Source organism: Genypterus blacodes, unplaced genomic scaffold (assembly GCF_046128005.1).
Source record: "Genypterus blacodes isolate CSIRO-AG114 ecotype Tasmania unplaced genomic scaffold, CSIRO-AGI_Gbla_v1 ptg000026l_1, whole genome shotgun sequence".
NCBI lineage: Eukaryota > Metazoa > Chordata > Actinopteri > Ophidiiformes > Ophidiidae > Genypterus > Genypterus blacodes.
The window spans coordinates 316,000-342,920 of NW_027466839.1; the positions used below are offsets into that span (position 1 = coordinate 316,000).

The 26,921-nt window shown below is 45.2% G+C and overlaps 2 protein-coding genes across 3 annotated transcripts; one reads left to right on the plus strand and one right to left on the minus strand.

Annotated features, from left to right (window-relative positions):
- Window positions 1–720: 720 nt before the first annotated feature.
- chac2 (ChaC, cation transport regulator homolog 2 (E. coli)) lies at window positions 721–3,467 on the plus strand. Of its 2 annotated transcripts, none has more exons than XM_076143641.1 (3): window positions 721–1,061; window positions 1,232–1,309; window positions 2,833–3,467. In XM_076143641.1, the coding sequence occupies exons 1-3, from the start codon at window positions 918–920 to the stop codon at window positions 3,202–3,204; spliced, it is 594 nt and encodes a 197-aa protein (XP_075999756.1). In that variant the 5' UTR covers window positions 721–917; the 3' UTR covers window positions 3,205–3,467. The 2 variants fall into 2 exon arrangements, with proteins under 2 accessions (XP_075999756.1, XP_075999757.1); XM_076143642.1 differs by having other exon boundaries at window positions 721–1,052; window positions 1,274–1,309.
- A 1,010-nt stretch (window positions 3,468–4,477) lies between these two features.
- psme4b (proteasome activator subunit 4b) lies at window positions 4,478–26,835 on the minus strand. The gene is made up of 47 exons (XM_076143643.1): window positions 26,383–26,835; window positions 25,046–25,186; window positions 23,773–23,889; window positions 23,590–23,634; window positions 23,314–23,463; window positions 22,491–22,554; window positions 21,962–22,036; window positions 21,569–21,691; window positions 21,386–21,478; window positions 20,851–21,029; window positions 20,315–20,401; window positions 20,039–20,225; window positions 19,581–19,670; window positions 19,261–19,325; window positions 18,866–19,016; window positions 18,670–18,768; window positions 18,360–18,429; window positions 18,017–18,084; window positions 17,133–17,336; window positions 15,866–16,023; window positions 15,445–15,540; window positions 15,295–15,350; window positions 15,087–15,143; window positions 14,938–14,993; window positions 14,736–14,834; window positions 14,585–14,647; window positions 14,371–14,466; window positions 13,836–13,967; window positions 13,418–13,627; window positions 13,188–13,324; window positions 12,999–13,052; window positions 12,647–12,776; window positions 12,455–12,536; window positions 12,169–12,322; window positions 11,679–11,745; window positions 11,418–11,543; window positions 11,011–11,163; window positions 10,764–10,868; window positions 10,157–10,248; window positions 9,787–9,918; window positions 9,358–9,560; window positions 8,540–8,625; window positions 8,222–8,350; window positions 7,675–7,830; window positions 6,622–6,760; window positions 6,189–6,322; window positions 4,478–5,228 (listed from the first exon to the last, which is right to left on the minus strand). The coding sequence occupies exons 1-47, from the start codon at window positions 26,583–26,585 to the stop codon at window positions 5,094–5,096; spliced, it is 5,448 nt and encodes a 1,815-aa protein (XP_075999758.1). The 5' UTR covers window positions 26,586–26,835; the 3' UTR covers window positions 4,478–5,093.
- Window positions 26,836–26,921: the final 86 nt, after the last annotated feature.

The window sequence follows — 26,921 nt, forward strand, 5'->3', positions numbered from 1 at the left end:
CAGGACATGGGCCCATCTATTCTGTGTGTGTTTGTCATGATTAATGATTTCAACCAGTGCTTTATTTTTCTTCTCCTCCCACAGAAGCATTGCAAAGTGAACCAACAAGAACTTCTTGAATGATTTACAACTTTGAATGTTGTTTCTGTTTGCCTCAAATCAGACATTTATTTACACAACAGTGCAAAGCCCCTTTAATCTTAACCTGTCAGCTTCAATATAATAAAGTAAAGTGGACAAAAAGTAAGGTGTTATTTGGCCTACTCGCCATTTGTTTAGACTTTGGGACGTTTTGTCTACATTAACGAAATCAGCATTTGCTTGATAATATCATATCCTAGTACACATTATATAAATAACAACATATGCATATTACAAATTAGCCATTGCAAAAAGGAAATTACGTCTGTGGGAATAATTTTCACACTATTTGTTGTCAACAAGTGCTGCATGTTGAGATCAGCACATTAACATAAATTATCTGATGTGATTGGACGATGATTCGGCTAGGCCTTCAAAATAAAAGCAGCAAACTAAAATATGGCTGTAGGATATTAATATAACGTTTTGAGAGAATAATACCATTTAATTGATTGAAACAGAGCTATTTAAATGTGATTGTTAAGCATCATTACAAACTGCACTATATTAGGAAATTATGCTGTCTTATGCTGAAATTCATTCCCGGAAGTAATAGTGTCGTCAGCTGGCTACCGTCGTTTGACACTGACAACGACTAGCGTTTCAGTATTCTTATGTGGTATATATAAATGTGATGTGATGTAAACATGTACGTCACTGGAGCCTATTTATTTGCTTTACGTGAGTAGCGTTCGAGCTGGCTGCCTTTAAACACATGCCAGTCTGTTGTCCTTTCTGATCGTTTTGACGGTAGCAGCCAGCAAAGCTCGCCGGTCATGTGGGTTTTCGGCTACGGCTCTCTCATATGGAAAGTGGATTTTCCCTACGAGGAAAAACGAATCGGCTACATAAAAGGTTTCTGCCGTCGGTTCTGGCAAGGCAGCACCGATCACCGGGGAGTACCGGGAAAAGTGAGTATTGTCTGCCGAAACCGAAAACGAAGTGGAAGTAATACTTAAAATACTCCCAAAGCATAGGAGTAGTGTGTGTGTGTGCGCACCTCGTGGTACCTCACTTATTTACTCAAGTGTTAAAACAATTTAAATATACAAATGTTAACCCTTGACCCAGTAACACGTTTACTTACCAGTGTAGTATGACTGTTGCGCTTCTCCTGTTGTCTCCTCTACAGCCTGGCCGGGTTGTGACACTGGTGGAAGACCCAGAGGTGAGAAATCCCCCCCTAAGACTTCATGCTACACCAATTCACAATACTTAATACACACATAAATAGTATATGATAATTCTGTGATCCAAAAAGAAGGTTTCAGGGTTTGATTAGTGCTAAAAACAAACATTTAGCCAGATATTTTGCACCTTCCTGGGCCATTTACAGGTGCATATCAATACATTAGAATATGGTAGTCTTCCCCATGATTGTGCAGCCTACTGAACCGGACAGAGACAAAAGTGCTCAGGAAACCTCAGCAGGTGATTTGAGTCAATAAGCTGATTAGTGTCACACTGTGAATCTACAATATTGAACTTTTCAAATTTTCTGACAATTTGAATTTGGGTGCTGTAAGCCATAAGCATCAAAATGAAAACAAACAAAGACTTAAAATATCTCACTTTGTGTGTAATGAATCTATAATAGATGACGGTTTCACGTTCTGAATTGAATCACTGAATTCAAATTTATTGCGATGCACCTGTAAATGAAGGCATTCTCAGTCTATTTGAACCGGAACACACCTCATCTAGCTGTGATCCTTTCCTAATTTGCAATGAGGCATAACTTTGCAAGATATAAAAAGCCAGAAAAGTGCAGTTCTGAAGAAAGAATGTAGTCATTGAATTGCGCTGAAAGATTATGGTTGAAAAGCTGCAAAAGATGGAGCTGGAGTACACACTGATGGAAGTTAAGATGAGGTATTAACTGAGAAAAACACAGAATGTTGAAAACGAAGGCATTTAAAAAAAAAAGTGAAAATTACCTGTGTCTTTGAATGTACCACTTATCTGAAAAGCAGTGGAAAATTTGTCTTCGATGCAATTTCTTACAAAATATGAAAGATATATATAAAAATATGGAAATGAGTTTAAAAATGTCTCGAAAAATTGGTCTTTTGTATTCTGTACATAGAAGTGAACAGAGTTGAAAAAGCAATGCAGTTTGAGTATATTCTCCCCGGGTTTTATTGGGGTGTTGTAAAAAGTGTTTATGATAAAGTTATCAAAATTCTGTTGACATCCTGAATAGTTAGGCCCTAAAGAGGTTCACATTTTGAACAAGTGTGCAGTGATGCATTTCAGGGTTTAAATGACAATGGCCAGTATATAACCAAAACTGCTTTGTGTAAACTACATAAAACAGCAGCACTACAAGAGTATCTGTAAACTGATTTTTACTGGATTTCAATTCATTTTTATTCACTCTTTGGGGTTTGCATCAGGCAGCAGATCATAAACTCGAGCTTTGTGTGAGGACCAACATCTTGCTGCCTTAGTCTAGACTAGACACTGCATTTTAAAATTAATAAAACAGCAGATTTGGGTTCATCTTGAGCAGTAGTTATTAAGGCTTGTGTGTATTCTATTACCCAGAGAAACAGGATTAATTCATATCTCAAATATATTATCTTAAACTCTGTAGCATAGAAGATTACTGTAGTCATTAGTGTTACATGTGAGTTGCAATGCATTAGGTGTGTTCATGTTTGCTACCTGTGTTCCACTCTCCATCTCCAGGGGTGCGTTTGGGGTGTTGCCTACAAGCTGCCAACAGGTCGGGAGCAGGAAGTGAAGAGCTACCTCGACCACCGCGAGAAATGCGGTTACCAGGTCATCACGGTGACCTTCCACCCCCGTCCGCCACTCGCTGCCCCTCCCAGCCAGACGCTGCTGTACATCGGCTCTCAGGACAGTCCAGACTACCTCGGCCCCGCCCCTCTGGAGGAAATAGCCAACCAAATCGTTGACGCCATCGGTCCAAGTGGACGGAACACGGAGTACCTGTTTCGGTTGGCCAACGCTTTGAGGACAATTCTGCCGGAGGACTCAGACACGCACCTGTTTTCTCTCGAAGCTTTAGTGAGAGGAAGAATGGAAATCAGGCAGTAATCCACACTCTTACAAGCCAACGCATGAATAGAAGACAAAATACTATACTAACGGTGACACAGCATACAAAGCTAGGCAAAATGATCTCAGGGCTTAAGGTACACGTGGAGCAATTGGTGTCATACTGTATGTCATGTAGAGAAAGCTGCTTCAAAACAAAGTCCACAAATGTTTTCACACAGGGCATTGACATCCAAACTTTGGTGTCATAAAATAGGCTTTGGATGTACACGTGTAGATTTAGCGTTTCTGTCCATAATGAATACAGTACATCGGCATTTACAGACACATTTGGGCCATTGTCCTTTTTCTGTCATATTGTGATGTGTTCATGCATCGCCACACGCACGGGGAAAGTTAGAGCTCAAATAATTAAAAAAAATGGACCCTGAGCAATCTGTAGTTAAGCTGCGTTCTTGTCCAGTCCCTATACGTTTGTTTTTAGTTTTAAGAGTAAAAATAAAACCAGCTTGCATAGCTTCAGCATTATAACACTATCAACATTATAAAATAAGAGGGAAGAGAAGAGCTCAGCATGCATACTGTTTTTCTGTTTGACCCTCATCTGGTTAGTTCTTCCTTTCCTTCGTATCCTTATTTAATCTTACAATTGGCATATTGCTAATCAATACATGATCTAATTTGTTGGGCTAATTTAAATGGAGGTGGTTTAGGTAACTGATAAAACTGGTGAGGCTGCCTTTAAACACAGTTTTTGCAGACCCTGTTTATTTCTGACTGTACTTACAATGTGTCCACATCTGTCTTACTGCAAGTATTGGTCTGCCGACATCAGCTGTGCTTCTTCTCATTCCGCCAACACGTCGTTCAGCATACTGGACATATCAATCTCAACAGCGCTGCATCAAAAAAAATCAATTACTGCAATGCAGAATAAAATGGTGACGGCTCCATCTCTAATCCTGTTATTCTCAAACACACACACACACACACATGTGCATGCACACACGGTTATACCCAGGTAGCAGTGTTGATTGGCTTTGGTCAGCAGTAGCATCTGTACAGCAGGTTTATGCTGTAACACCAAAACACCTGTCCATGTGGGATACGAGCATACAATGTAGCATATGAGGGGATACGAGCATACAATGTAGCATACAAGATGAATAAAACATAGCTGTTCTATGTGATATACACAGATATACTCCTTATATTTTACACAAGTCATTTAATATACATTCCTCTTTTAAAATGATACAGTAAATGTATTTGACAGTTAATAGTAAGTTCTCAGTGCTGTTGTCTATACAGAGTTCTGTAATGTTATTGCAAGGTAGACGATTTCCAGTTTATTATCATTACTCAATTCAACTTATTAGAAATAGAATATCAATCATATCATGAGCCATTACAGAAATATAACACAATATACTGCAGAAATGGAATATGAATACAGTATTCACTACTATTAAACTCTTCCAATATTAATACTACATGTTTGTCTTATTGTATTGTTATATTTAGTAGGAGATGCAGAAGAAACAATAGGTTGGGTAAAATGCTGTGAAGTAAAATATAAACCTGAGAAGATAACCCAGTTATTGTTTTTGGCAGAAATGGGCAAAACAGTGGCAGGGTTCATTCTAAACACAATAAAGTGGCCCCTTTGGGGCTGTCGAGCTGTTTGGTGAGAAAAACACCAAGTAGGTAAAATATTCATTTCTTTTTTGCCCAGATCTGCTGTCTGGCCACGTTTTAACTGGAGGTCAGCTGAGGTGAGTAAATTCCAGGGGCAGGGCTCTTAATCAACATTATCACACATTATTTGTCTGTCTGCGGTGGAACAGTAGAGGTCCTAACAGCGTGAAAGGTGTAATTGCTGGCATTTCTGAGCTGTCATTCTCGGAAGAAAGTGGCCCAGCAGATGTCTATGCATAGTAACAGGGAGACACCAGCAGGTCTGTGAGCACGAGCAGCTGGTCATCAGTGAAACACTGCCGATGCTCCTGCCAGTTATCGTGGTGAGTGCGCCTGAACTCCGACAGGGTTTTCTTCACTGTCATCTTGGGGCAAAAAAAAACATAATCTTTAATACAGTAATCATTATAAAAATCTATTTTGTCAATTACATTTGATTGTGTCATGAGCTGATTCAGCCCTTTGATAAGAGCCAACATCAATTCTAACAAGGTAGACTCAACTATGCAGTGAACAGTCGATATAGAAGAAGGTAAAGTCACCTATTCCTGTTCTGTGCTATAAGGCAAACCCGAAGCAGACGCTAGATAGTACAAGATGCAGCAGACAAGTGTTCCAGGAATGATCTCATTTGTTTGCCGACATTAAAAACTAATGAGGTGATAATTTATTGATGTAAAAATGCCACATCCAACAATTTAAGTACACGTCACAGAAATAATTTAAAATGAATGGAGGGTTGAAGTGAAACATTGGCGTGGTTCAACAAGGACACAAACAAGGAGCTGCACTGAAGACATCAACCAACCGTGTAGTCATGACTTAAACATTGAGGACATGTTTTATAAATCATAGTCACATATAATGAATACGTGTCAGATGTTGAGGAGGGAGGTGACAACAGAAACAGGTCACTCCAAGAAAAAACTAAGTTAACATACTTTACATTCCTTAGAGCTCTTAAAGCCATCTTGCCTGCTGTTTGGTTGCCAGAGTGACAGATTTTTTCCAGAAACTGTAATAATAGAGTCCGTAGTGTGTTGTGTAATTTTTCATTGAGTTAGTATGTTCTGTCTGGTCCCTTTTACTTTAACAACACAGAGATACAAAACTATCAGCACATCACTGTAGTTATGTAATATTCAAACTCTGCACTTCAGATTACATTTTATATCTTCTTCATGCCTGGAATAAAGCCAAAGACACAATTTTCTCCTCAAATGGACAATGAAATTGCATTCTTTCAGCTCACTGTGAGTTAAACCACGGGGCATGATTATTTGTGTGGATATATGATGTGTGTGAGTGTGTGTGTGTGTGTGTACCTCTATAGGCTGTGGATCATTGAGATGGTCACTCAGGTCCATCAGTATTTGAGGCATCCAGGCTGGGACATCATAGGGACTTGAGAGGATGCATGCACTGAGACCCAGCACTCCAGCATGGCGCCACACCAAGCCTACACACACACACACACACAGGGATGAGTGAGAGTGGGCTTGAGAATTTCAAGGCTCACAATTCCCTTTGGACAAGAAAGGGTAATAGGGTAAGTATTACGACTGCCTCACTGTGATTGTGATGTGCACTTACAGAGTGTGTGTGTGTGTGTGTGTGTGTGTGTGTGTGTGTGTGTGTGTGTGTGTGTGTGTGTGTGTGTGTGTGTGTGTGTGTGTGTGTGTGTGTGTGTGTGTGTGTGTGTGTGTGTGTGTGTGTGTGTGTGTGTGTGTGTGTGTGCGTGCGTGCGTGCGTGCGTACCTGTGGAGGCCAGCTCTCCCCTGGCCTTGGGGAGCCGAGTCTGACTCAGCGTCTGGAGCTGTGTCTGCAAACTACAGTCCAGGGGAAAGAACTGGCACTGCAGTAAACCACTGAGGGTGGTGCATGCCATGTCCCTCACCTACAGAGAGGGAGGGGCGGGGAGAGAGGAAGAGACAAGACGGGGAGGAGGGAGAGACCCGGTGAGGACTGGGGGACAGGCGTATAAAGAACGCAGAGCAAACACAAGCATTTTTAGGACGTGAAGCACATACGCAATTTATTAAGAAAGGGGGAGCGCGTGGAGACGGAGGCTCACCGAAAAGAGGCGAGAGAGAGAAGGAAAGAGGAAAAGGTAAAATGAGGTAAAAAATTAATTTGCAGAGCATCGCCGCCTCCCTGCACCAATTTACATATATTATGAATAAGCACCGGTGACAGCGATAAAACGGAGGTGTTTGTGATGTTTGATGCATTGCAATAGAAAACAGACTGAATCTCCTTATGCCGCACGCTTCGTTTATATAACATAAAAAAGAAGCAGCCGGTTCTGACTTCGATCAACCAGGTTCAGCAACTTCATTGCCACTATTGATTTCACTCCTTCATCTAAATCGATGGGCAGAGACAGGTTAAAGATTTTTTTTTAAACGTGGGAACAAATGAGTCATGGATCGTACCGAAGACGAGCTAAAGGAACATTTGAGTGCGGAGTTTTATGCAACAGTGACGTTCTGGTTGAATATATTTTCATAGCGTTCCATAAAATCCGATAAAATGAAAGGGAAATTAATGATTCTATGTAATGACTACAGGTAATAGTCCCCTTTCAAGCATCTTGCAAGACAACCTGAATAAAGACATAAAGCAGTGAAGCGGAGGATTATAGGTGCAATATCCATATATAACAGAGAATAGAGCAGAAGAACAATGATTAAGTGAGGAGAGACTACGGAACAATAAATGGCCATTTATAATCCGGTGACAATTATACCTTCTAAAGAGGAGATTCTGGCATGGAATCAGTTCTAGTCACATTCCGGCGCGTACGTTTACCTCGAGCTGTTCATCACGGAGGAGCTGCAACACCAGCTTTCGTATGCGCAGCACCTCGGCTGGCACGCTCAGCAGCGTAAACAAGTTGTAGAAAACCGTGATCTGGAGGTAGGTCAGTACTGAATAGCGTGCGTGCCAAGACCTGCTGACTGCCATCTGAAGAGAGAGAGAGGGAGGGAGAGAGAGGGAAGGCTATTAAGGTGGAAAGGTGCAACCGAGGAGACGTTGCTGTTGCGCTTTCTCAGCAAGACTTCCATCAAACATGAAACTGCAGCGAGAGAGATAAGCGGCGGAAAATTAGTACAAAGGAGACATTTGCGACTTGGATGTGTAGAGAGATTGGGATGGGAATTTGAAATTTCACAACAGGGACTCCAATCATTTGTACCTCACAGCAAACGCAAGCGTCGGAAAATGAGCAAATTAAAATAACACGGGTTGTTTTTAGTCCCGAAAAACACCGTGGGCAGCATTGCGCTTGGAGCATTTGACAGCAGGCAGGTGGGTCTGTGATGCCCTGCGTTTGTGTGCGAGGCGCGTGCTTCACCTCTTCCAGCGCTGCCACGACCAGAGGGATGTGCTCGGGGTAGAGCAGGCCCTGGGACATCAGAGAGAGACACGTGCGCGCATCCTGCTTCATCTCATCATAGCTCTCATCAATCTCCACAGGGGCAATCTGCGGCGAGAGAGAGGCGGAGAGAGGTAGGAAGACACAGAGGCGCGCACCATTTTGAGTAAATGAAGAGAGAAATTGAGTTTAATGGGCAAGTAAGATTGAGTGGGTAATAATGCTGTGCAGGGACCTGTGTGTGGGTGTGTGTGTGTGTATGTGTGTGTGTGTGTGTGTGTGTGAGTATACTCTTACCTTAAAGAGCAGAGGCAGGAGCTGCAGTTGCTGCTGAACGGGAGTGGTGAAAGTTCGCCCGGCACTCGCCATCAACCATTTTAAAACTGCAAATAACACACATACACAGTTTGGCCCGTTGCCAGGGAATAAAAACAACAGACTTTGCGCTGTGACCTTACTGCATTGCCCTGAGAATAAAACAATCTATCATGATTTAGTATCTAATGATTTGGATAATTTCCTAACCAGTTATTTATCTGTGTAATGGAGATCATAACAGAGGCACTAACATTGGGCAAACGGTAATAAAGGAAAGGAGATCTAAATCCCTTCTTTCTGGACATCAGATATTATGTCGCACCAAGTAAAGATGTCTGAGAATGCCTTAAAATGGGTTATCACTATTAATTGTAATTAAAATGAGAAAGAGCATTGATTTATGATTTGACCCGAAGAAGTAGAAAGGTAACGCTTCATGTAATAACAAAAAGGTTGAATGACAAACTGCTACAAAACACAAACTAAATATTTACCAGGTTAATCAATAATTCTGTGAACTGTACACCCACCCTGATATTGAGCTGCGCAGCACCTTCTGTACGTGAAAGGCTTGAATACCCACACACACACACACCTTTAAAATTCCCCTTTATCTTCCCCTTGGAGTACGTGACTGGAGCAGATTTAAAGGGTAAAATCAATCAGGGATCGTAGCTTAACCTCTTTCATCTGGATTCGGTGCGCCAACGCGGCGATGCATGTACATTTTTCACACTCGCCAGGTATCCCTAATGTACACCACTGTCCAAGTTACGAGGTTTGCGTCCCCGTCTCACCCGTCTTGAGCAGTTTGACAGCCTGGGTGCGCTCGTCCGTCCCCTGTGTGTTCTCCTCGTGCACGTGGTTGTGGATCTCCGGCTCCGACGTGAGGGGCTTGAGCCGCCCCAGGACCCGCCCGATGAACTCTGCCACTTGGGGGGAGGCAGTGGGCCGGGTGTGGGGCAGCGCCACGTCTATCATGAAGATGTAGGTCAGGACGCTGGGGAGAGATGAGATGAGATTGGGGGGGTGGGAGGGTGGGGGATAGGAAAGCGGCAAAGGAGAGGCGGGAGAGAGTCATTGACACTCAGCCCTAATGGATACAGCACTGAATTAGAATCAGAGCTTAACAGCCTAAAACACAACACAAGGCGAATTAAATGACCCTATTTGAATGCGATTATGCAAACTAGAGGAGATAACGCAGAGCGGAGGGAATTCAGTACCTGCCAATACGCTCCCTGACATTCTTATACACCTGGGTGAGTTTGGGCTCCAGGTAAGCCAGCAGTCTGTGCAGCAGTTCAGCCACCCTCCACTGCTGCTGGGCCAGACCCCCCTGGAGCACGTACAGCAAGCTGAAGGGGGGCGGGGGGGCGGGAGAGACACAGCGAGGCGGAGATGGAGGGTGCGGGGGTGGAGAAATGGCAGCATGTTATTACAGCGCGTCATCTCAGAGCACGAGAGCTCAAGTTACCACTGCAGCCTGAAATCGGAAACCTCTGAAATACCGTCGGATGCCACAAACACATCGCTGCGTCTCGGCATTAAAGCGCCAGAATGGATACACACACACACACGCATACAAATACATACCTGGCAACCCTGAATGAGCCCCCCTCTCCACTGAGGGGGCTCTCCATCAGCAGCTCAAAAAGCCAGTGGAGCTTCCTGGGGTCCCGGCCCTCCTGTTGGACAGCAGCCAATGCAAAGCAGGTTTATTTTTGGTGCCATTTCAGGTGATCAGGCATCACAGATTATTCTGCTGGAGTCGCTTGAGGCTTCCAGCTTTGCTTTCAGTTGCACTTTCCCTTTTGGGGGTGGGGGGGGGGGTTTAGCAGGAAGGAAGCGCATTCGCTCGTTTGCCCCCCCATGGCGGATGTGGAAATGCAGACTCAGTACATTTGCTATATATATGCTGAATGTAAACATCTACAGTATTTATTCAGTGGTTCTCAATACAGATCCATTGCACAGTTCCCATCTCTCCCTGCTCTACACCTCTGGAGCCAAATGTGGTATGTTCACTTGTATCAAGAGTCAAAGCCTCCTGGGCCGTGATTGGCTAAACCTCTTCCTGCTCCGCCAATCAGATGTGGGCGGAGCAGGAAGAGGACCAGGTTCAGTCAACGGGCACAAACGTGTGAATGTGGGAATGTGCAATGTCCTAAAAAAAAAAAAGACTGTGTGTGAGAAGGCTTACACAGGCAGTAGCGATGCAGGTGCCCCAGTCTGTGTAGGTTTCCAAGGTGATGTTGGTTAAGGCGGTTCTGATCAAAGGACTCAAAAGCCGCCATAGCCCTTCCACCTGGGCACACACAATAATGAAACTTTTTTATTAATATTGACTTTTCTTATCAAACATAGTGCAGTGTGTATACTGGTCCCTCTGTGTGTGTGTCTGTGTCTGTGTCTGTGTGTGTGTGTGTGTGTGTGTGTGTGTGTAGCACCTTGCTGAAACGCCAGCATTTGCTGCCTCTGATCAACCCCGCAGTAATCTCACACACGCAGCGCTGGGAGCTTTCGTGGGGGTCGCTGGCGAGCTTCTCTAGGTGGGGCCACAGCAGCGGCAGGAACACATCGCCGTAGTTACGAAACAGCCCCTGTCAATCAAAGGGGAGCACGCAAGGTGATGCAGCATGGAGGGACCAAACTAAACAAAATAATAACAGATTATAGTGATTCTTTTGATGCCGGTGAAGTGTCAGCTGTCTGACAGAGGTCAAAAGAGCACGGCAGCGGGTGACACAGACGCCGGCGCTGTAGAGGGGAGTTCAGCCTTGGCGGCCGGCTGTGTGCTGTGTCACCGCTTGTAAAAGGCTTGCCAGATTGATTGAGGTTGAGCTCAAAGCAGCACCTTGAAGAGGCAGAAGCGCCGGGGACTGAAAGTGTCTTTGCCCTTCCGCTCCTCCAGAGAGAGAAACTCCATAAGCTGCTCGATGAACTCGGGGTCGCAGAAATATTCGTAGATGATCTTTTCACCCTGTGGGACACATGCAGGAACACGCGCTGAATGCGGAAATATAGAAGCCTGGCTCGTGTCGCCTGAGACTGACATTTTGTGTGTGTGTGTGTGTGTGTGTGTCTGTGTCTGTGTGTGTGTGGTATGTGCGGGCACCTCACTCATCTCCTCGTATGGCAGGTCATCGTTTGGCTTTTCCGAAGCTGCATAGATCATCAGTTCTCTGAGAGGAGCGGGAGACAAAGAAGAGGGCTACCCGTGATTTATAGATAACCACACACAGAAAAATATGGATAGATAGATACTGTCTCCAGATAAGTAGTGAGGATAAATGAATGATTAAAAAGTCAGTTAGTCAGCAAGCCATCCGCATACCAAGACAGTCAGCCAGCAAGCCGGCCATAAATCAATTCTTTTATCTGGGCCAGGCAGGAAATCAGTCAGTCAGGCTAATTTGGGCCAGGGACAGAAGAGGAAGTGGGTCCAATAGCTGGGTAGTAATCCAGCCGTTCAGATCAGTCATGAGTTAGTCAGACATGAAACCACTGGGCCATAAAGACGAGCATCAAATCAACCAGGCGATTTGGTCGATCATGTATTCAGAGCCGAGCGGGCCTCCCCTGATAAGACCCGCTGGTGACTGTACCTCGGCCACGCGTAGTAACCCCAGTGTGTCTTCTCCACGTAACGCCGAGAGTCCCACTGTTCCTGGCTCAGCGGTAGATTGCTGCTGTCATACTGCAGCCAACGATTCCCCTCACGGTCGCCTACACACACGCCCTCGGGATCCTCTATGCCACCTACACAGACACAGAAATATACACACAGAACTCACGAAATGAAATATGGACAGATTGAGACAAGCAGTTTCCGACAATAAAAAGACTTTATATGTATGATTGCTTGTTGCGTGCGCGTGTGTGCATCCTCACTGATATCTGTCGGCTTCACGGCTTCTTTCTCTCTTGGACGTTTGAGCTGTTTCAGAATGCCAGACACCGCTGCGATCGCCACCTGAGGGATGCCAGGCGATGTAGCGACACAATACAGCATGAAGTTATACATATTACTGCTCTAAACATATGTACGTGTACACTTTGCCATCCTCCTCCTTCGCCACTGACCTTGCGTATGCTGATGGAGTCGTGTACGAGGCCCTGTGTGAAGTAGAGGACGGCGTCGGGGGGCAGCGGGTGGTCGTCTCTCAGCTGGAGATAGAGCAGGTCTGTGGCCATGTGCTCAAACTTCCAGGGCCTGAAAGACGACGACACAAACGCAGACTTATTAGGATAATAAGCCTTGTGTTTGTAACTCAGCAGTGTTATTAAAAAGGTACTAATGTTATAATGCTGCGTTTAATGAAAACACATTACAACCCGGCTGGTGGATGAAATATTGGAAATGCCTACAGACATTTTTCACGGGACATTAACATATCAAACACGCACAGCACAGAATACAAAGAATATAACCTACAGTTCTCCGTCTTCAAGGCAATCCAAAAGGTCATTAACCAGCTTCTCATATTTCCTACAGAGAAGAAGAGAGGCATTAGTCAAATTAAGTATTTACTACAGCTACAGAGCTCATAACAATGTATACTAGGACTGGTTTAACTCCTTTATAAACAAATAACCACTGTTCTAATCCATCTTTCAGGCCTACCTAGCAGCAACCAGGTTTCTGATTCGCTGACGCTGAAGCCCCTCTTTCAGTTCCTCAAGGGTGGGAGACTCGAGACAAGGGGCGGGATTGTGCGATTGTGCGATTTCGTTGGCGATCTCCACGCATCTCTCTGAAACCTACAGGGACGAATTTGTATAGAAATAGCGTTGTGGATGGATCGCTCCATTGTGAGCTTGCGTACGGGTGTTTTTAATGTTCGTGTTGCTCACAGTGAGGTAGATCCCAACTGTGTCAAACTGGCGGTGGATCCTTTCGCTGATTTCATCGAGCAGTCGTCCAATTGATGGCTTCTCGAGGGTCAGGGACGGTGAGAGGCCGCAGCGGACCAGAGCGGGCCACACCTCCCCAACGCAGTCCCAGTCCCTCGCAATGGCCGGACAGGGGCCACTCGGCCCACCAAGCAGGCAGTAAAGGGCACCCTTCACAGCAAACACACACACACACAAGAAACGTCTTTACTAATATAATGAAGCCAGAATGAGACTGTGATAACATCGCGATCTAAAAGACAGGCACATGGACGGTTATGGACGTTTCAGAACCACGGACAGAGACCATTATTCGATTCAACATGTCAGCATGTTCTGCAAATGCATGTGTGTGTGTTTGTGTGTGTGTGTTCAGTACCTTGAGCTGCTGTTGCGTGCCGGTGGTGTTTTGCGGCGAGAGCAGCTGTATGATTCTGGTGGTCAGGTCTCTATAGGAGAAGCTGTAAGTTGCCAGTGCGGTGGTCAGCACATTCTGAGCCCTGCTACGCACCTGCAAGGACACATACATAGACACACACTTACTGTAACTATACATATAGGCACAGTACTGCTTTCCTTGTGTTGTCCTGTGAGGTGGAATGATATCATAACGTTCTGGATTTGGAGGTTATAAGGTTAAACGAGTAAAATGTGTTAAGAGATGCAGACATTCATTTTTCTTAATACAATCACAACATCAAGACATAATATCATTATCAGTCAAGATCCACTGGGACATGCATATATGTTAATTTCAAAATTGAATTATCACTTTGATCTAAATATCACACTCCTGAACCTTTACATTCAGTGTGAAATAAGGAGCGCAGGGTAAATAAGGATGTTTTAGTTGGAAAACACAACTTGTTGCGGTGAATAAATGAATGAATGAGTGAGTGATGTCTCTCTCTCACCTGGCTGTAGGTGCTGGTGGACAGCAGCAGCAGATCACAGAGCAGCTCCTGGTGCACCACTTTATATTCAATGCCTTCAACCACCAGCATCCTCATCTATTAACACACAATGCGCAGGAATCCATTTCTAACTGAAACACAGTTTGGGTAAATACATCTTTTTTTGCGTGTGATTACTCCACACACACACACACAGAAAGTTAGAGGCACTGACCTCGTGCTGGAGCAAGACTCTGTCAACCAGCAGCGCTCGAATATGCTGCTTTTTCCCATAAAGCTGCGGAGGCAAAGCAACACAATCAGCCTGTGAGTGACTCACCGTAACTGACAACAATCAGCGGCCTTATGCATCTTCTCCTACTCACCCGGTTTTCCATGGACTTCTTGACGAGAGTGAAGCTTTTCCACCGTGAGTCAAAGTCCTTCTTGTGCGTGCCTCGGAAAAACATGAGGTCACTGATGATCTGTGGTCAGACAGACAGACAAAGGGCAGCGTGAGACCTTTGTGGGCCTCGCACACGGGAGATTGATAACATTTTATGAATGAATAACGCAAAGAATGTGGACCTCGATGATGACAAACAGCGACTTGGTGTCATCCTCCGAGCGCTCCAAAATGTGATCTGGTTTGGAAAGAGCAGAGACGGACACATTGCGCATTATAATCAGATTCTAGTGATCAGTAGTAGCGTTGGGTTCGAATCTTTGACACTCACGTAGCAGCAGTCTCATGGTTTGGCAGATGGACTCTCTGTAGTTCTCCCTGGAATCATCTGGAGGGGCGGGGACACATACATCACGTATGGAAATAGAATGCACGATGAACAGCGGCATGTCTTGGAGAAAATGCTGGGAGAGCAAGCGCGCAAATTTTGCATACGTGCATGTGGCTGCTCGCCGGCGTGCGCTCGTGTGATCTCTTACCATAATCGACGCCGATATGCAGCTTCGTCTCCCCCAGGTTCACCATGGAGGGTATGCTGGGAAGAAACTCAATGTGAGATGCCTGCTAATATAAACACGGACATGTATGTTTTATGTGTGTGAGTGTGTGTGTGTGTCCGCAGGCCTCACAGGTCAGGTACGTGCGGTCCATCCAGAGGGGGCAGCATGCTTGCAGCTCCCAGAAGGCAGTGGTGCACAACAGCCAGACTCTGCAACAGCTCCTCCCTGTGAAGCAGCCAACACATTACAGCACGCTTCACGGCAGCTTGTGTGTTTACGCGCGCGCGTTAAAGCGGTGTTGCTGTGACGTGAATTCACAATGCAGGTTAAAACAAAGCCCGTCGGAGTGTTAAATCACTCTGGAGTGGCTGAATTTATCCCTCTGCTCTGTGAATATGTGACAAAAACAGAAGAGGTGAAATTTCAGGGTTCATTTTTGTCCCTCACGCATGGCTACACTTCTTTCTGTATGTGTGTGTGTGGGTGTGTGTTCTCCTGAATACGTCCACGAAAGAAAAGAAAGGAAAACTGAGAGAAAATGATCACACACCTGCTCATTGGATGAGCTCCAGTGATGTGCTCCTTGATTCGTTGCAGCTCGGGCTGCAGGAGACGGGACAGCAACTGGAAAACAAAGTTCTCCTCCTCCTGACTCGGCACGTGCCAACACACACCCAGGGCTGCCACATTTCCAGCCCTGCCCCAGTCCTACAGAGAGAGAGAGAGAGAGAGAGAGAGAGAGAGAGAGAGAGTTGTTCTCAGAAAGCTGTCAACATGTAAAGGAGAAGTTGCCAGTTGTTCCAATGGAACAGCTGGCAACGGCCGCACTGCTGCATTTCACGCCACAGCCCTGTCCCATCCGTTTAGGCGACTTCCAACAGAAATAATGAAGGGAAAACAACAAACTGATGTGCCGCTATTGCCCGAATAGAAAAATTCCAACTAGTAGAATATCAAAGAAAAAATTTATCAAACAAAATAACAGAATCAGAGGTGGGGAGAAGTGAAGATTAAAGGGCGGCGTTGGAAATTTGCGATGGGAAATGTGGAAACGGCAGAGGAATGCGTCCGTAATCGCTGCCACCTGGATGTCAAAACTCAAAATAAACTCAGATGTACCAATCCCATCATCATAACAAGATACATTCCAAAACTCCCAAAAATCAAATCTTATTTTCTGTTGATTGGAGACAGACATGACGCGGGGCAGAGGGGCCCTTTTGTGGGACACGCCTCCAAATGCACCCGATGCAAAGCAATATAAGAATACAGCAGACATAAGGAGATTACATCGCTTTGACTGCGCCTTTTTCACTTTGTAGACTCACAGCGCCTTGGCAACGCAAACATGTTTACATATCACGCTCGGAAAGCGACTCCGATTAAAGACGGAGGGAGAGCGAGAGAGAAAGAGAGAGAAAGAGAGAGAGATGTGTTAGAGTCGGGCGCGAGAAAATTGTTATTTAATTGTTTGGCTTGTAAGTAAGCGCTTTTCTAATTTTCTGCCTTCTGCTATGGGAACGGGGACGGAAATTGCATTGCATTTGGCCAAAAGCGCCAACATCCCATTCAATTAAACAGAAGAAAGGGGCGACAGCGGAAATAAAAGAGGTTTTAAAAGGTGCAACTTTGTGTTTCCGAGAGTGTTTCCTGTCAATAACACCTTGTGAGGCCAAAGCGAGCCAGCAGCCGATAGGCATTTTGATGAGGTAAGCAAAACGACGCAGTTAGAATCGGGCTGGATCTGAGGTTTTTACGTCTTTATGGTAATTTGAGTGATGTGGCCCGTATGCGTTGTGAACGTGTGTGTTATGTACCCGAATGGGGAGGTTGGTATCAAAGCCGCCGGGTGTGCTGCGACACTCCGTGGGATAGATGAGGGACAGCGATCGGAGTGTGTGTTCCAGGAGACTGCAGGCGAGCGTGTACGCCCGCTTGCAGCGCAGCCGCACGCACGTGCGCAGCACGCACTCCAAGTCCCCTTGGTATTTCAACAGCTGTTCGCCATCCACGCGGGTTACCTAAAAAACAACACACACACACACACACACGCGCTCAGGCACAGGCAATTCAGCTGAGAGTTGTGTGTTAAATATTGAGGTTCTCCAGTAAATCTCAGCATCTGGCTCGCTCCCAGATGCATTAGGCTCCCTGGGGTAATAAAACAAAACAGAAAGGGTATCGATATGTTCTGGTTAACAACACAGCACCGGGATATTTACGGCTGCACAGGGTGCACACTGCAAAAAATGTCACGTGGTCATCACTTTGTCTCCCGGAGCGGATAATAGCTTTCTGAAGCTCTCTTGATTATTCAGAATTTTGCAGCAACTATTGTTGTTCCATTAAATCCAGGGTAAGAGATCATTTCTAAAGGGGACATACTGTCTGTTAGGTTTTAGTCTCCATCTGTTAGCTGGAGGTGGGCCGGGCTTTGAACGTTGAGTCACAGAATCAAAACTCTCCCTCTGAATTCCTTGGGTCTCTACGAATCCTCCATACAGACCACGCCCCTTTCACGGCTAAAGCTAGAATATAGGCGCGGATTGCAGAAGGTTAAAAATAGAACTAAATAAATAAATCTGTTAAATCTTTCTATTAAATTATTCTCCTGTATATTGGAAAGGAGTGAATCTGTCTGTGACTTTTGCTAATGTAATACTTTTTACAGTGTTGGACGCCTGACAGATTCTTCTCTAACCTCAGAGAGTAACTGGAGATTCCACAGCAGCTCCTTATCCAGAGACTCTTCATTCTGCAGCTCTTCATCTACACACACACACACACACACACTTTTAATAGTCTACCATTTGATGACAGGCTGCAAAATGAACTTCCATTGCTTAACAGAACGATAAATCAAGGTTAATTCATCACAAATATTATTCAATGTAAAAGCTTTTGGGTCGCATTTGGAAGTAAAATTCGAGCTTATTGGCTTCAGAGTAACACTGTATAAAAACGCCACTACTTGTGTCTACTTTACACTACGCTACAACTTGCGTCTACTTTACACACACACACACACACAGTGAGGTACTGACTGTCAGTAATGTGGAAAATGACGCTGCAGCAGTGAGGGACGAACAGACGAAGAGACTCGGCAGGATGACACTGCAAACACACACATGCATGCAAACGCACACGTGCACGCGCACACAAACACAAAGAGAGGCCCAAACATGAAAGTAAACAGCATGCAGCAAAAGAGGATGGAAGAACAGCTTTGACATTTAAGTGGAGGTCAAACAAAAGTTGAATATTCATGCGACCCGACAATGGACAGCCTCTGAACATTTTTCATTGATATTTTTAAAAAAGGGTTACACACACACACACACACAACCACTGTACCTTTGCCACTGCTCTGCACATATCAGCCACCATCCTGCCTGACACACACGTCTCAAAGATGTTGGAGGTGGCAAAGTTGTGCACCTTCTGCAAAGCCACCTGACACGGAAAAAGAGTGAGTGTGGAATGAAAGTGTTTATGAACTGAAGCCTACAATTAACACCAGAATATGCCTGTGCGCATGTGTGTGTGTTACCTTGTATATTTCTATGGAGCACTGAGTAAGTATTGTGCTGACAGTGGAGGACAGGCCCAGCTCCACCAGGCTCTCCAGCTGGGTTTGGGTATCCGTTTCCATCTCATCTCTTGTCTGCTCAAGAGTGCTGCTGTCGATCAGAGCAAAACACCTGGATGCAGACACACACACACACACACACACACACACACACAGACAGACACAGGGTTGTCAGCGATGAACATGTCACCTGCAGAAACCAAACCATCACGGAAAAAGAAAAGGTTGCTTTGCATGAGTCAGAGAGGCAGTGATCTGGACGGGTGCGTTTCAATCAGAAACAGACGCACTTGTCCTCAAAATGGTGACAACGTGCCTTTAGAAAGTGGCAGTGTGACATGTCAGTTTGTCTCTACCTGTCCAGGAACTGCAGGATGAAGTCTTCAAACTCGGCTGAAGCGAAACACAGCTCTTTCTCGATCTGTGAGCGAATAAAAGAGATAAGTAATTAGCGTGTGATCTGTATATGAGTGGGCTAGAGTTTCATCTGTGTGTGTGTGTGTGGGCTGGGATTTATCAATTTGAAAAGGGAAAGAAATGCACAAATTCATCAACTCGAATGGTGCAGGAAATTATCCTTTTCCCAGACTTTCCTATCTCACACACAAGAATTGTGTTTATTTAATCTCTTTTGGAGCCAAATGTCGAATTTTTCTAGTGCTCGGCATGCGTTTACCTCCGTGAGATCACTGTGTCGAGACGGCGCAGATGAACAATCCACTAAAGGCACCAGAGTGGTGAAGGTGGCGATGAACTGGAACGTTATCTGGGCAGAGCAACACAACAGGAAACAGATCGATTCACATCATCGTGCGTTTCGGTTAAATGACCTACCAGATGTTGGTGGAATAACTGTTTCCAATGAATTTATTGTGGTGTGAGGAATTAATGTGGCTTGGAGACAATGAGCGCACGACAAGAGAAAAGCTATCCATTTCAGTCAGAGCAGACAGTGAAGTGAAAGCTGAGCCACGGTGATGTCGAGTTCTTCAAACTGAGACTCATTGTATTTCTAGGAATTGTTAATGGGCTGAACCGGAATGAGCCCGAGAGAGGGATTTAATCAGCGAGAACTGTAGCGTCAACCTGTATCGTAATTCTACTTCATTGCTAATCAACGCGTCCGTTACTCACCATGCACTTGCTGAAGTCGTTAGGGTCCACCCCTGGCAGAGAGCCCATGAGCAACGGGAGCACATGCCTGCGGCCCTCCGGGTAATGGTTGTTTGCGGAGACGAGGCTGCGCGCCATGCCGATCATACAGCTGAGCGTGGCCGTGAGGGTGTGTGGCTCCGTCAGGGTCTCTATCGCCGCATAGGTCCTGCGTTACAACAATTCCATATTATTACCAGGAGGCAATTGCTTACATGTACATATTGCGTAAAGGTCACACACATAATCAAATCTTACCTCTCGAGTACAGGTGCTATGGCAAGTTCTGGTGTTAGGAGAGCCAAGTTCTGAAGGGTGTAGGCTGCGTCCGTACTGCCTGTCTTACTGCACAGTACCAGAAGAGGGCGATCGACCACACAACAGCAACGTTAGTGTTAGCGGCATATAATCACTGTTGAGCCGTCTATGTCCAGATTAGGCTTGTTGTTGCCAGGGTGCAGTGTGTGTACAGTAAACAAACACGACACGCTTGTGAGGTTTGATCTTGGCATGCAAGTGACTGCATCAAGGGCTTCAAGAGTTTACAAGGATCTGCTGGCTGGATGAATTGTGTCACATCACAACATTGACACTGAGATTATACTTGTCCAATATGTAGTTGGAATCTACCTCTGACCTGTACAAGTGAGAGAATGAGTGAGTAGTGTATGTGCTATATGGACCTGTGTGTGTGCGTGTGTGAGTAAATATGTGTAAATGGAGTCACATCTTTTATTGCAGGCCACCAAAACACAACCTTGATCTTTCGGATGCAAGCTATAGAGGTGCAATACCTAAACATGGCCAGTAGAGTGGCTCCAATGAGGCTGCTGGTGAACTCTCTCAAGTCCGTGTCTGTAAGCCTCTGGCACTCGGGGACCAGCGTGATCCAGTTGGGTTCGGCGTAACGTTCACGGTGCACACGGCGAACGACACTCGCAGGGAGACGCTGGAGTAGCCGCATCAGTCGAGTCTGCAAGCACACACACACACACACACACACACACACACAGACATCAACTGTGCGCACACACACGCGCACAACATTTGTGCTACCGTCCAGAAATGCATTCTGTCAAGCGTAAACAGATCTGTGATATCGTTCTTTTCTCTGGCAGTTGTGCATTTCATTATTCTGTTGTTAGTGCAAAGAGAGAGGGAGAGCCAAGTCCTGAATGACAGCATATAAATCAAAGCAGGGTGACAGCCACTACCAGCTGAAAATGCATTCAGTTGTGTGTCTGTATGCGTGTGTGAGAAAGAGGAAGAGAGAGAGAGAGAGAAAGAGAGAGCGAGACAGCGAGAGAGCGAGAGAGAGAGCCTTCTGACCTGCCAGCGGCCGTGATTGGAGGGATGGTAAAAGGACGCAATGCTGTTGAAGAGGCAGGTCAGCTCTTTCTGCCCCGGATTCCCTGGGCCACCCTGCAGATATACAATGAAATAATAATCATTAAGCAGTAATACCATAAATGTTTAGAGCGTTTTTGTCAATTGTGTCTGCAGTGTGTGTACCAGTAGGGCTGTGATCCACAACACCAAGTGTCCGATGTCATAGCTGTTGGTGAGGTATCGTGGCGCAACCATTTGGCTGACCCCCACTGGAAGATTCAGACTGCGGAGGATCCTGGTGAAGATCTAAAACACACACACACACACACACACACACACACACACACACACACACACACACACACACACACACACACACACACACACACACACACACACACACACACACACACACACACACACACACACACACACACACACACACACACACACACACACACACACACACACACACACACACACACAGAGTGAATTTGCAAACGTGGCACATCCGTCCGCAATTAAATATATTAACAGAGAAGCATAAACACTCCCGCAATGTCACTAATGACTCACAGTGGGAATATAAGGAGTCCAGTCCACGTAGCCGATGTTATCGTTGGCCAGGCGAGCGAAGAGGTTGACAAGGTGCTGTAGGAACAACATTGCAAAAAACAATCACCTACAAGTCCATATAAAAACGTCACGTCTATTAGAAGTGAAGGGTGTTATTCCAGTAATGTAGATGCCTGCTTTGGAAAAGGCAAGCTCAAGGACGGAGGAAGCGTGCGCATCCAGCATGGTTTGGGCCAGATGGCTGCGTGAAAGCACACTGGAGACAAAACAGGAAACCCACACCGACAATCACCCTAATCAGAAATTGACCCTCGGTGTGTACAAATGGGTGTCATTCCAAAATATTAGATATCCAGATTAAAAATAGAGGAAACTGAGTCCACCGTTGGCGTTTAGTTGTACGATAATATGATATTATGATGAATTCCCATTTATCTCAATTTTGTGCAACTGAGCTTGCATGCAAAGACTTAAACTTGCATGCATGACCTGGTCGTTTTGTTCAAAAAGGTTTGTGTGTGTGTCTCACCCCTTCCCAGCTTGGTTGATTCTGCACCGACACCCAAAGTGTCATGAGTTCACCAAACCACAACCTGAAAACGCACACAAAAAAACACCTTGTAAACACACACATACACGCAAACAAGATACACACACTGCCATATTCTCCCCCACCCAAACTCGCCCATCTATCTCTAATTCCCCAAAAACATGAACTCACTCTCTCCTCCATAGATCTTAGGAGAGAGAGAGAGAGAGGAAGAAAGTGAAATGGAAAAATAGAGTATTAAAAATGATGTATTGTGGAAACTGCGCGGAAACTGCTGATGAATGAATCCAAGACTAAATCCAGACGAATAGCTTGCGAAAGAGTGAAAACACTGAAGAATGCGTTCGACGCTCAGAAGAGGTCCGGTAATTGGAGAAAGCACGCAGGGTATTGAGAAGAGGGGGCAAAGGTTTTCCAAAGCGGCAAAGTGTAAAAAAAAAAAAAAAGACGAAGAAGAAGAAGAAGGGAACCACTGCTACAGCAAAAAAAAAAAGAACATTATTTATTTAAACTCCCAGGTGCAACCTTGCAAACACGTCTGATGAATAGCAAATGTGGTTATACAAGACGTGTACACTTAAGGCAACACATAAAACTAACAACAAAAAGTCTGCTTTCTATTAAAGGGTCACAAACGGCAAAGACACCACATATTTTATCTCCTTGTGTTGGTGTCGATAAATATACGAGTGCTCTTGATCGAGCCTGGGATAAGGTGTCTTTGTGTGAGCGGTAGTTGCGGTGTGTTTACGTGATGCTTACGGTGCTTTTTTAATGCAGCTGTTCACCGCGGCTCACTTACTGGAAGGCCTGGCTGTGTTCTTCGGGGGGCATGATGGTGGGCAGGAACAGCTCCATGTTGCTGATGGCTTTCTGCATGACCCCGTCGAACACGCACAGCAGGGGGCGCCACTCATCCAGCATCTCCTTGGTGGAGGATGCCGGGAAATACCTGGCAGATTCAGCCCAAGGGGGAGAAAATGCAGTTAATCCACACGCAAACAAGACGCATGGGGCAAACACGGAGCGAGACGGAGTGCCAAGTGCTGATCTACAGCACTCGGCTGAATTCACTTACAGTCTGCAGCTTTTCACCAAAGCCTTCAAGATGTGATCCACTGAGCTGCGAACGAGCAGAGGGAGAATGTTTGTGAACACATTTGGGACGTTTAACCTTCGACATATGTGGGAAGATACACGTAGAGCGAGTCAAAACACCGTTCAGCTTCTCGTAAGTGCATGTAAAGACAGAACTACTCACTTGGGGAACCAGATAAGGCCAAGGTGCTCGGTTTTGGAGTAGATGATCCTCTCGTACAGATCGTAGAGCGGCCGCCATGGCAACTGCAGGTCATCCCTTGACAGCAGCTCCTTTTTCCTGTAAAGGCAGTAAACTAATTGATAATAATTTCCTTTTTTGCACAACAATGTCACACTGGAAAGGAAAAATACTTCACTGTGTCTGAGAAGTCTGGAATCCTGTTTAAGTCACGACTCACACTTGTGCACAACATGACTCCTGCCAACTTCTAGACATGTCTGCAAACATAATATCAGCTTTTTCTATTTCAATAAAACAGATCTGGTCCGACTGCTGTGGCTATTAAGAATTTGCAGCTGTAGCGAGGCCTGCCTGGTTTGGAGTATTGACACAGAGGCCTTTGTTGTGCCAAGAGCCTTTTAGAGAGAATTAAGAGACTTCAAGTCAGGGCGTCTGATTTTTGGACAATTTCTAACCCTGTCAACTAAAAGCTTTCAGACTGCCCAGTTACTGGTTTGCTGTTGCTGTTAAGGCCCCCAGCTTCAATTCACAGTGTTTTCACCCCTGCTTTCAACATTCCAGCACACTTTCTTAATAACTACCTTGTGAAAGCATGATTTTCGTGTGCTTCACAGACTGGAATAACCCCTTCAGACAGGTTGAGAACCTCTCACACTAGACAATATGCACAATTTCCAAAGGCTTGGATTCCTCTTGTGTCCTCCTCCCTCATTCATCTCAAGCTATGGAACAAGCTGTCATTGGGGAGGTTTGAAAAATGAAACAGAGCAGAGACTGAGGGGAAACGATGGTGAAATACAAGCAATGAAGTAAAAAAAAAAGAGTCTATTGAGACTCGATGAGCAATGTGGAGTTTCAAATCCATCTCCAGGCTTTGAGACCTGGCACTTAATATAGGGGAATGCTTCCATCTTTCTCTTTTCATCTCCTGGAAATCACGCAGACAAATGACATCGGCATAAAGTTGTTGTGTTGTGATGGATACGGAAATCATGCAAACAACTGAAGATAAATAGGGAGGTGATGAATGCAGGGCTTTGTGGAGAGTCTCCTCCAGCTGCTGCAGCCGTGACAGAGAGACACGGCCCAGGAATCCCAATATAGACTTACAATATAGGTCAGGACGTGCATATAGGAACAATAAAGTGACGTACTTATATAGTCAATTGAGAGTGAAGAGTCAAGAACAGGATTACTGATTATGTATACAGTATATGTTGAATATATACATTATAAACCGCATTAGACCCACTTGAGAAGATGAATGAGCAGCTTGGCGCAGTTCTGCATCATGTAGGGTTCCAAGTTAGGCAGCGTGACCAACTCATAGAGCAGTTTAATAAAGAGAACGTGGTCCTCCTTACTGAATCTTCGGCCGTACAGCTTCAGGAACCTGTGTGGCGAGAGTTGTTTGGGGCACAGAGAGGATAATGAGGGGGAAAAGCCACACAGTTGCAGGACACAAATAAACACAAAGTTAAACAGATAAGCAGACTTGTGACTGAAAGGTCGTTGGCTTAATGATTCGATACCTGGATCGGCACGATCAATCTGGACAGGGAGGTAAAAGAATGAAGTAAGGGGAAATGCATCCTTAGCAGACAAAACAATGAAGTTGTCCTTAAAATGAACGGAACATATTTTTGAATGAAAAAGGATTTGTAATATGTTTTGTACCTGTACTTGTATATTAATATATATAGTCCTCTTGATTAAGTTTGATACCAGAGTGGCTAATTAACCTGATTCAAGGCACCTGTGCAGGTTTAAGTTTGATACCAGAGTGGCTAATTAACCTGATTCAAGGCACCTGTGCAGGTTAGGTGGGAATTTGAAGATGGTACAGTCTTGCGATTGACCCTGTGACCTTTGTTTTGTGAGTGTGACACTTTGTTTTTCATTATTGGAATGACTTGGTAGACCTAGAAAGACTTACTGATAGAGGAAATGTATGGATCTAAATAAAACGAGTGTTAAAACAGAGAAAACTTCACAGTCACGGCCGGATCAACCTGGAGTTGCACCGGTCAGCCTCCAGGTATGGATGTGTGTTTGGCATATACCGCACAATTAAAGGTCACCAGTATGGATGTATATTGTCAGTACACTTACACATCGCCACTGGCTCTGTTGACATGAGTGATGGCACACACACACACACACACACACAGCTGCACACTGCCTCAACATGAGACCTTGATTAACTGCACTGAATCCACAGTATATGCCAAGAGAGCAAAGTGGATTAAAAATCTGTACTTAATTAAATGTTAAAGGGCAGAGCAGGACACTGATATTACTTTATGGCAGTCTGTGAATATTCTTTTGGACCTCTTCAGCTATTTGTTTTGTTTCTCGGTAAGGGAACAGTTGGGAGTGTGTACTTTCAACAACCCCTTGAATGAAGAGATCTGCCAGAAACATTACTGTAACTTATGCTGTGCATTGTTTACCACCATAAACAATAAGCCATGGTTTTAAAAGCCGAGTAGACTCAACTAAAGGAAATATTACAGGTTTATGGCTGCGCATATAAAATTGCTATTCGCTGTGTCATATCCAGAGGGAGAAGTTTAGAGGAACACTTACAAGAAGAGTTTCCGTGTCCAAAACGACACTCCAGGCCACAGCTCTCTGACCTGCACGGCTCTGGATAGATTCGCCTTAATTTCAGCCAAGTGCTCCGTAGCCTCCTGGTCCAACCGGTCCGAGTAAGGAAGCAGGCCGTTATAAACTATCTCCTTCTGGGGGACGAACCCTGATGGATCCGCCATATCCTCGCCCACGGTCATATTCTTCCACCTAGTCAGCGCGCTTTTCTACTTTAACTGTCCGGTCATAAAACATAAACAATAAAACAAAAGACGTTCCTCTTCGCGGTAACGGAGGTAATACCTTCTTGGCTGCCCGCAACATAACCCGCTGAGTACGACGAGGCGGGACGCAGGCGATCACCGGAGAAAGTATGTCACGCTAATTGAGCCGTACAAAGCCGGAGCTCGAAGGGCCGAGTTCCGCTCAGACCTGCCGCGTCACGGTCGCCTCAAGGGGGGGTCGCAGAGGTCGCGCTGGGGCCAGTGACGCACGTCAGGTGGCCAACAGGTCGCCATTTCAACAAGACTAGTAAA

Coding starts and splice junctions, on each gene's coding strand:
- psme4b (XM_076143643.1), bottom strand. CDS start 26,585: ATGACCGTGGGCGAGGATATGGCGGATCCATCAGGGTTCGTCCCCCAG. Junction 18,085..18,359: donor CATTTTCCACATTACTGACA/GTCAGTACCTCA, acceptor GTGTGTGTGTAG/ATGAAGAGCTGCAGAATGAA. Junction 15,541..15,865: donor GGAGCTCATCCAATGAGCAG/GTGTGTGATCAT, acceptor GCTGCTTCACAG/GGAGGAGCTGTTGCAGAGTC.
- chac2 (XM_076143641.1), top strand. CDS start 918: ATGTGGGTTTTCGGCTACGGCTCTCTCATATGGAAAGTGGATTTTCCC. Junction 1,062..1,231: donor TACCGGGAAAAGTGAGTATT/GTCTGCCGAAAC, acceptor TTTACTTACCAG/TGTAGTATGACTGTTGCGCT. Junction 1,310..2,832: donor CACTGGTGGAAGACCCAGAG/GTGAGAAATCCC, acceptor CTCCATCTCCAG/GGGTGCGTTTGGGGTGTTGC.